Source organism: Gekko japonicus, unplaced genomic scaffold (assembly GCF_001447785.1).
Source record: "Gekko japonicus isolate JY-2015 unplaced genomic scaffold, Gekko_japonicus_V1.1 scaffold666, whole genome shotgun sequence".
Classification (NCBI taxonomy): domain Eukaryota; kingdom Metazoa; phylum Chordata; class Lepidosauria; order Squamata; family Gekkonidae; genus Gekko; species Gekko japonicus.
In genome coordinates this window covers 328,987-339,149 of record NW_015160854.1, presented here as the reverse complement: position 1 = coordinate 339,149, position 10,163 = coordinate 328,987, and the positions used below count along the sequence as shown (strand labels likewise).

General features: G+C 49.5%; 1 protein-coding gene across 1 annotated transcript in view; it reads left to right on the top strand.

The window, feature by feature from the left end:
* The window catches only part of PTGER2 (prostaglandin E receptor 2), a 34,276-nt gene extending 24,496 nt beyond the window's left edge, over positions 1-9,780 (top strand). Inside the window, exons 3-5 of the mRNA XM_015421362.1 lie at positions 2,426-2,670; positions 3,572-3,641; positions 9,637-9,780. Of these exons, the coding sequence (XP_015276848.1) occupies positions 2,426-2,670; positions 3,572-3,641; positions 9,637-9,780 (459 nt within the window). The remainder of the gene's footprint in view (positions 1-2,425; positions 2,671-3,571; positions 3,642-9,636) is intronic.
* Positions 9,781-10,163: the final 383 nt, after the last annotated feature.

Genomic DNA, 10,163 nt, shown 5'->3' with positions numbered 1-10,163 from the left:
CCGCCCGCCGCCACCGCCGCCACCCGTTCCTCCAAATGGACTTCTAGAGCAGCTCTCTGCAGCTGTTGTTGAACAACAGTCGTGCCGCGAATCCAGGGCTTGGTTTGCAGTCGCGGGAGATGACTCAAGTCTTCAGCAAATGCTGGGTTTGTTGCCTTCGTAAGAAGTCGGTGCCACGGAACGAGCCGGGATTAAGCCCGGATATTTGCATCCCTGGTGACTGGGGATCCCCTTTGACCGCTCATGCCAGTAGAAAGACCAGATACAGATTCCATTAACTAAAACTGGGGTCTCCAATGGGGTGCCCGTGGGATTCTTTCCTGGCACCAGCCAGATGTTTTGAGAAAGTGGGTAGGGCCTGAAACAGCAGAGACGGACAAATTGGCTTTAACTTTGAGAGGACAAGAAGAGGGAAGATTCCAAAATACATGGTCAAGATTTTATAAATGGTTGGAAGACTATTCTAAATAAATAATATAGGCATATGAACACCTTGGAGATAGCATAGATCAGATTTTCGTATTAATATGCAAAACACTTATGCAAAACAATTTGGTGATAATGATTCTAGTAAGCGTTGCAGGAGGTGACACTTAGATAATATAGATAAGTATATCTAAACCAGGGGTCATTTCCGGCAGGAGCGCACAGGAGCGGAGCTGGCAGTAAGGAGCCCAGGGGGCGGGCACATGCAATAAGCCCCGCCCCCTGCTCCCAGCAGCCCTCAGTCGGGCCACGAGGAGCAAGAAGCAGTCAGGCAAGTAGCAGAACCCCCCCACTCCCGGCCTGCCTTCAGGTACAAGCTCTCCCTCCTCTGTGAGGGCAGATCTGCATGTCCCCCCCCCCCATAGCTAGCAATCCACAACAGTCCAGTGGCGCCTTTAAGACCAAGTGGAGCCTGAGCAGTGGATGTTACCTTCTGACACACTTCCAGTGATGTCAGGGGGCGTGGCATATGCAAATGAGTTATGCTAATGAGTTATGCTAATGAGCTCCTGCACTTCCTTTTCTATGAAATGACCCCTGATCTAAACCCCATTTTATGTGTATGTGTTATATCTCTTTTGTTGATATGGAAAAAAAAAAATCTTTTCAAAAAAGAAAGAGAGTGGGTGGGTGGGGCCTGAAGAAGAGATTGGATTTATACCCCACCCTTCACTCGGAGTCTCAGAGCGGCTTACGTACTCCTTTCCCTTCCCCTTCTCTTCCCCACAACAGACACCAGGTAGATGGGGCTGAGAGAGCTCTCTCGAGAACTGCCCTTGAGAGAAGAGCTCAGAGAGAACTTGTGACTGACCCAAGGTCACCCAGCAGCTGCAAGTGAAGGAGTGGGAATTAAACCCGGTTCTCCCAGATTAGAGTCCTGGTGCAGCTTTTGCCCAGCAGGGCTTCTGATTGCCTCTGCGGATTTTTAAAGAGTTGTTTCAGCAGCTGCTTCCACCACAGCACAAAGACCTTAACTTTCAGTCCTGCACTGAAGGTGTGTGTATGCAAGAAAACGTCTAAACAATACCATCATTTTTTAAAGTGTCCTGTTAAACAGAGTTTCTGCCTGAAACATTATAAAGTTACTATTGGAGTTAAGCATGATCTCACGCTTAGACATTTTGTGGTTGGTTCCACCTCCCATGGCAGCCATTTTGTCATTGGCTCCACCTTCTGCGGCAGCCATTTTGTGGGTGTGCCCACCATGTTCTGTCAGAATTCCAGAGGTGCCTCCAGTTTCGAAAAAGTTGGGGAATCCTGAAACAAATAAATATCATTGTACTTGGCCCACCAGCAGGGTCCTTGTACCAAAATACACAGCATGAATAACTATTGTTTTAAGTAGAAGAGGCGATTGGATTTATACCCCGCCCTTCACTACCCGAAGGAGTCTCAGAGCGGCTTACAATCTTCTTTCCCTTCCTCTCCCCACAACAGACACCCTGTGAGCAATGCTCCCTCTAAGCTGTGGAATCTTGTGAGCAAAAATTATACTTCGTGAGCTACTGGCATTAAAGTTGTGAGCAAGCGATTTGGCTACTGCATAAATTAGTTTGCTCTGGAGCCTTCCTTCCTGAGCTAAGACAAAAATGTGTGAGCCGGAGGCTAAAAACCTGTAAGCTAGCTCACACTAACTCAGCTTAGAGGGAACACTGCCTGTGGGGTAGGTGGGGCTGAGAGAACTCTTTCGAGGACTGCTCATGAGAGAACAGCTCCGAGAGAACTTGTGACTGACCCAAGGTCACACCAGCAGCTGCATGTGGAGGAGTGGGGAATCAAACCCGGTTCTCCCAGATTAGAGTCCATGCATTTAACCACTACACCAAACTTGCTGTCTTTTAAGTCACCTTGACATTGAGGAAAGGCGGGTTATGAATGGTTTAATGAGTAAATAAATAAATGTGATGATTTATTTTTATTTATTTTTTACCCTTTCCAGATCCGGGTCTTCCTGAACAGGTTCACCGGCGACGGGGATTACAAAGAGGACCTCCGGGCCTTGCGCTTCCTGTCCATCAACTCCATCATCGACCCCTGGGTCTTCACCATCCTCCGGCCCCCCGTTCTGCGGCTCATCCGGTCCGTCCTGTGCTGTCGGATGCCCCGGAAGCCGCGAAACCACAGCCGGGAGAGAGCGGCTGTCGCCAAAGCAAAGCCCAGCCCGCAGGTTGATATCTGCAAAGAGTAAGAGGCCACGTTTTGGAGAGAGGGCGTTTGGGATCTCGAGTTGAAACGGGTCCTCGCGCGTCAGTGAGAAGCTTTTTGACGTGGAAACCTGCCCGGGATGTTGTGCGCTCCGAGGGGGAGGCCTGCCGTGTATTGAAGAGGGTCGCAGCCAGTTTCCTGAAGAAGAACCCCCGTGGCAGGGTAGGCAGAGATGTGACTAAAGTGACTCCCCGTCATGGAATAACGTTCTGCTCAGAGGCCGGAACGGAGCTGCTGTTCGATCCGCCGTGAGGTCTCCTTTGCAGGGAAAGAAGGAGAAAAGAGAGTGCGTCTTCCTGTAGAAGAACTCCGGGACTCTCAGTCTGCCCTGACTTACTTCATCGACAACCCGGGGTTCTCCCCAGTGGGACCCAAAGCGGCGTACATCCTCCTCCTCTCCTCTGCTTTACCCTCACAACAACCCTGTGATGTAGGTCAGGCTAAAAACGCACGACTGGCCCAAGGTCACCAAGTGAGTTTCCAAGGCAGAGTGAGGATTCGAACCTGGGCCTCCCGAATCCTATCCCGACACTCTTAACAACTACACCGTGCCAACTTTCCGCACAACATTCAGGAGTCAGAGGCACCCCCAAGACACTCTCTGTCTCATGAGCCGTGGGACGGGCACAAAGCTAAAGACGCACACTGGACTTGTGTCGGTTCGAGGACGTCACTAGAGATTTTGGTCTGGTTTGGTGCTGGAGACATTGGGGCGTCTTTCCCCCACCCCCATTGTTGTTTAACCTGCATCTGTAGGACTCGATTCGGTGGGTTGACTGTCGGACCAGATCCACAGTTGTTTCTGGCACCTTCAACAAACTAACCTTGTTGTTTGGCACTGAAACAAACCCCTCTCCGTTCTCCGTCAATCTCTCCGCAGGGACACCTGGGGATGGGCAGAAAAGGGGAACGGCACAAGCATCCCGGCCAGGAATGGGCGGGAGGCCCAGGCAATGTCGCCGGGAGCATGGTTACATCCAGGGCTTATTTTTGTAGAAAAAGCCCAGCAGGAACTCATTAGCAGAATAGGCCACACCCAACAGCAGAGATGCATTAGCATATTAGGCCACACCCCTGACAGAGCAGCTCATTAGCATATTAGGCCACACACCCCACGTTGCCAGAAGTGTGCTCATCCAGCCACACCCACCTTTTGCTTCTTATTCTGTTGACTTTGTTTGTTGTCAAAACCCAGGGCCTGTTTTTGTAGCAGGAACTCCTTTGCATGTTAGGCCACACACCCCTAATGTAGCCAATCCTAATGAGTTTCTGCTGTTGGGTGTGGCCTATCATGCTAATGAGTTCCTGCTGGGCGTGGCCAACTCGGGAGTCAGCCAGAACTCCGTTCCTGTGCGTTCCTGCCCAAAAATAGCCCTGGTTACATCCCTTCTGGCATGCACCGGAAGTGACATCATCATGCTGTGACATCTTTGCTTCGTTCTTGTATTTGGGCAAAAAACCCTCTATGGTAAAAATGGCTTCTGCCATAGAGTTTTTGCCCAGATACCAGAGCGTCGCTGTCGTGATGATGTCACTTCCGGGGCTTGCCAGAAGTGACTTCGCCACATGGCCGGTGTCGTCGCCTGGGCTTCCTTCTATCACCGGGTAATTCCGCCCACCGGTCAGCTGATAGGCGGTGGAGGGGGATCCCTGCCTCCACAGGGGGCGGGGCTAGCAAACTGAGCTTGTGCTCCAGGGCTGGGTCCCAGGATCCTTTGCAGTGCCATAGAGGACGTGCAGCTGCAGTGGAGGGCTGGGAAATTCCATCGACCACAGATAAGGCACAAAGTGGCCGGTAGATTCATACCTTTTTATGTGGCCCAGTGACTGGGAGCTGCTCTCCATAAATGCCCTCTTGATGACTTCTGCTAAAAACAGATGGCATGGACGGGCAAAATAACCCGGTGACATCTAATGTATAAGTCCGTGTTCTCCAGTTTTGGACATGCAAAAACGGGGAAGAGATAGAGCTTCAGGGCTATTAGATGCAGGGGTCATTTCCTGCAGGAGCGGAGCTCCGGCAGTAAAGAGCTCAGGGGGCGGGCACATGCAACAAGCCCCACCCCCTGCTCCCAGCAGCCCTCAGTCAGAGCAAGAAGCAGCCAGGTAAGTTGCAGAGCCCTCCCCCCGGCCCCCCGGTCCAAAACAGTCCAGTGGCACCTTTAAGACCAGGTTTTATTCAGGTACAAGCTCTCCCTCCTCTGCAAGGACAGATCTGCACGTTCCCCCCCCCCAATAGCTAGCAATCCAAAGCAGTCCAGTGACGCCTAAGTGGTGGGTGTTGCTTTCTGACACACTTCCGGTGATGTCAGGGGGTGTGGCATATGCAAATGTTATGCTAATTAGCTCCTGAGCCACTTTGTCTACGAAATGACCCCTAATTAGATGTGACAGCTAAATGGGACCTCCATGTTCAGAAGCAGGATATCTGTCAGTACCAAGGGCGGGGGACAAACAGCAGCGAGCTACCATCTTCATACCTGGGTTTTCAGTGGCTGCTATGCATAGATTGCTGGCCTGAATGGGCCTTGAAACAGTTTGTATCTTTTCAATATAACGTATATATGGGGAAGGGCTATGGTTCGGTGGAAGAGCCTCTATTTGGCACGCAAAAGGTCCTAGATTCAATCTCAGACAAAGCTTGACAAATTGAAAACAAGTGAGCGCTTTGGTTGTCCTTTCTGAAAAATAGAATATACTATTTTTATACGAAGTCGCGTGTTGTTTTAAATGGGACGGGAACCGTTTGTTAATTTGTCTTAGATTCTATTTAAGAGGTGCTGCTGAGCGGAAGATGTGTTTTTTTTTTCCTGTTCAACATTCTGTGTATTTTTCTTCCCGTGTTCCCTTCACGTTTCTTTGCCGTTCCCTGTAACTAGCAGAAGAGGAAACTATTTTGCAAGCGTTCCACATGTGACTAATTTATCATTTGCAGCTTGTACCAGTTGCAAAATGCAGCTTTACTTAGCACAGAATTTGGTCTAAGACATCTCTGGGCACAAATTTGATGTGCTTTTGGGCGAGCCCTGTGGCCATGTGGTCAAATGCAAAACCGTCTTTGCAGTAACATGGACCCTGTGTGTCGGGACCTTTGATTTGCTAGATGCGCTGTAGAGAAACTGACCACTGTCTGTATGAAAGTAACCCATGTACAAAGACTTGGTGGTTTTCCACAAAGTTCTGTCATTGAGAAAGTATAAAATTAAAGATTAAATAAAAAGCTGCGTGGATTTGTATTTCTGTTCTTGTTGCTTCATCCATAAATAGGATCGCCAGTTTGCAAACAGGAATCCAGGCCATCTGCCATAAGACATTTTTATCCATCCAGGGAGCTCAGAGCTGAATACTGTTCAGGATTTCTGTGTAAATGCAGAGTTAATAAATGCGGCAGAACACTTGGAGGAGGAGGGCGTAGGTGGGGCTGAGAGAGATCTCTTGAGAACTGCCCTTGAGAACAGCTCTGAGATAACTTATGAATGACCCAAGGTCTCACCAGCAGCTGCATGTGGAGGAGTGGGGACTCAAACCTGGTTCTCCCAGATTAGATTCTGCGCTCATAACCAATGCTCCCTCTAAGTTGTGGAGTCTTGTGAGCAAAAATGCTGCTTTGTGAGCTCCTGGCATTAAGGTGAGCGAGTGATTTGGCTACTGCATAAATTAGTTCGCTCTGGAGCCCTCCTTCCTGAGTGAAGACAAAAAGATGTGAGCCGGAGGCTAAGAAACTGTGAGCTAGCTCACACTAACTCAGCTTAGAGGGAACATCGCTCTTAACCACTACACCAAACTTGCTTTTAAGCAAAGAAACTTAAGGGAGAGTAAACTGGGAGTTGAAAGTAAGAAAACCATACAGGGGGGAAATCATCCCCTTTAGCTACTCTCTAACCTACATCTTTTCTTAGAGATTTCTAAGAAATCGCAATAAACCCGAAACCCAATGCTTACGCTCTAGTTCACCCCCAAAGTATTGATTACCCACCTGGAGAATCCCAATGCTAAGTAATTATGCCTTTTGTCACCTTGCTTTGGTGGCAACCACGTGCAGGCTTCGCCCACTGGGTCCCTAACTTTAAACTAGCTAAGACATCCGCATGCACAAACGAACAGTAAATTCTTTCTGGCTACAGAGAGAGAACTCGCAAATCTGAAATCCGTGCCATCCACCATAAGACATTTCTTTTCCATCCAGGGAGCTCAGAGCCGAATACACGGGTCACTCATCTCACCATCACAACAACCCTGCTGTGTTGGCTCGATCAAGAAAGAAAGTGAATAGTCTCAGGTCAACTGGTAATCTTCGTGGCTAGGTATGGATTCGAACCCTGGTTACCTAGAGCTTAGTCCAGCACTAACCAGGATGCTACACCGGCCTACAACTTCCCCCAAACAATGGAAGTCAGGCAATTGTTGCTTCTCTCCTCTCCCCTCCTTTCCCCCCCCACTCCAGTCTTGGGCAGACAGCCAATCAAAGAAGAGAAGAGATTGGATTTATACCCCACCCTTCACCACCCAAAGGTATCTCAGAGCGGCTTACAAACTCCTTTCCCTTCCCCTCCCCACAACAGACACCCTGTGAGGTCGGCAGGGCTGAGAGAGCTCTCTAACTGCCCTTTCAAGGACAGCTCTTATCAGAACTACAGCTTGCCCAAGATCATCCAGCCAGGTGCAAGTGTAGGAGTGGGGAATCAAACCCAGTTCTCCCAGATTAGAGTCCGTGAACTTAACCACTACACGAAACTGGCTCTGTTTGAAACCTGTTTGGTGGGTACATGAGACAGGGCCTTTTCAGTGGCAGCACCATGACTATGGAACAGCCTCCCCTGGGAGGTACACCTGGCCCCCTCACTTTCCATCTTTAAGAAGAAGAGATTGGATTTATACCCCGCCCTTCACTACCCGAAGGAGTCTCAGAGCGGTTTACAAACTCCTTCCCCTCCCCCTCCCCACAACAGACACCCTGTGAGGGAGGTGGGGCTGAGAGAGCTCCAACAGAAACTGCTCGTGAGAGAACTTGTGACTGACCCAAGGTCACAGGAGCAGCTGCAAGTGGAGGAGTGGGGAATCAAACCCGGTTCTCCCAGAGTCCACGTTCCTAAACACCAAACTGGAGGCAGCTGAAGATGGTTCTCTTTAGAAGAAGAGAAGAGATTGGATTTATGTTGTTGTTCAGTCGCACAGTTGAGTCCGACTCTTCGCGACCCCATGGACCAGCTCCTGCCAGGCCCTCCTGTCTTCCGCCGTCCTCTGAAGTTAGCTCAATTTCATGTTCGTTGCATCGATGACACTGTCTAACCATCTCATCCTTTGCCGTCCCCGTCTTCTTTGACCTTCAATCTTTCCCAGCATCAGGGTCTTCTCCAGTGAGTGCTCCCTTCTCATTGGGTGGCCAAAGTATTTGAGATTCAGCTTCACTATCTGGCCTTCCAGGGAACAGTCAGGGTTGATTTCTTTTAGGATTGACTGATTTGATCTCCTTGCAGTCCAAGGGACTCTCAAGAGTCTTCTCCAGCACCATAGTTCAAAAGAATCTATTCTTCGGCGCTCGGCCTTCCTGATAGTCCAACTCTCGCAGCCATACATGACTACTGGGAATACCATTGCTTTGACCATGCGGACTTTTGTTGGCAGGGTGATGTCTCTACTTTTTATCATGCTGTTTAGGTTCGCCATAGCTTTCCTCCCAAGGAGCAGGCGTCTTTTAATTTCACGGCTGCAGTCACAGTCTGCGGTGATCTGGGTTTATACTCTGACAGAAACAACTCTTTTTTTCAAGAACAGCTCTTATCAGAGCTACGGCTTGCCCAAGGTCATCCAGCCAGGTGCAAGTGGAGGAGAGTTTTACGGATACTGTGGTCCACCCAAAAAGACAAATCGGTGAGTTCTAGATCAAATCAAGCCTCAGCATTCCCTAGAAGCTAAAATGGCCAAACGGGGGCTGTCATACTTTGGTCACGTTATGGGAAGACGAGAATCACTAGGAAAAGCTGAAGGCAGCAGGAAAAGAGGATCACGAAACCGCGGGGGAAATCAGGCGAAGCCGCGGGTCAAAATGTGGCTGCGCAGCTTCGAGTGGGAAATTGACCAATAGAAGCGGGGCAAAGGGAGGCGGGACCGCGGCACAGCTCTTGTGTGAAATCGGTCTGTATGTATCTATTAACCACTCGTGGCCCCCATCTGTGGATAGCTAAATTCCCCCCATGAGTCCCCCCCCCAGCTGTTAGGATGTGAGGAATCAGCAGCGATGGGTGTTGGGATTCCCCCACCTCGCGTGAGTATCGCGGGTCCCCACTTGTCTTATCTGTATTGCAAGCTGCCTTGAGCTCCATAAGGAAGAAAGGCGGCTAATAAGTATTTTAAATAAATAGATAAATAGTGGTATCCTGTTTTGTCGCAAAGCAATGTGAACCTTTGGGCAATAAGATGTTGCCAGTTAGAAAAGATTTTTGTCCGTGAGGCGTAGCTGGATGTTTCGGTCTCTGAAAAAGTGTGCATGTGGAGGGGGGACGTCACATAGAGCAGTTTCTTGTATTTTTAAACAGTGAAAGTACAATTGCCTGGGTTTCAAAACAGAATTAAGTCCTCCGACCCTTACCCCCGCTAATGGCACAGCTCCCAGAGTACAGGGATACAAATAGCACTGGGATATTTACAAAGCCAAGTTTAGGGGGGGAAAACCCCAACCATTCCTCAAGAAAATGACCCAAGCGGGTTTAAAATACGGTCCGTTCAAAGGTTTATACTCCCTTTAGTTTTAAAGCAGCAATGCTAAAAATTCTTGCTTGGAATTCCATTGAGCTCAGTGTGGTTTGCTTCTGAGCAGGCGGGCATCAGCACAGGCCGTGTGAGAAACCCAAAATATCTTTTTTAAAAAAACAACAGGTAGTACCAGGATGATTGTATATTTTTGTGCACTATAAAAAATGTTTTACAATTGTGTACTTTGGCCAGGATGAACCTCTGTGCAAAGCGTCAGCTCGTGGATCCACAGTTGCCGTCGGAGTCAGCGGGAGGGTGGAATGGCCACCGGCCAAGATCCACAGGATGTACGCCGGCCTTTACGAGCGTGGGTGGGCCGACGGGGAAGCACACTGAGCAATCAGCATGTGGCTGGTTCGAACACGAAGGGCTGCTTCGGATTACGATGGGGAACCTCATGACCCCGTGGCTATGGGGTGATGTCATTCGAAGTGCATTTTTACTATAAATGTCGGTTCTGATGAGTAGGTTGCCCAGTGCTCATCTTTATGACAGGTGGAGAGCCGATGCACAGAATTATAGAATCATAGAGTTGGAAGGGACCTCCAGGGTCATCTAGTCCAGCCCCCTGCACAAGGCAGGTGTAATGTATTCAGCCTGACATGCCCGGACTTGCCCGGGCATGCCAGGCACAATTCATCTGTAGCTTCAGTCAAAAGACAAAGGATCCGAAGGATCCTAGCCGGCCCAATCAAAAGGGCTAGCTTCCCAGCCGGGGG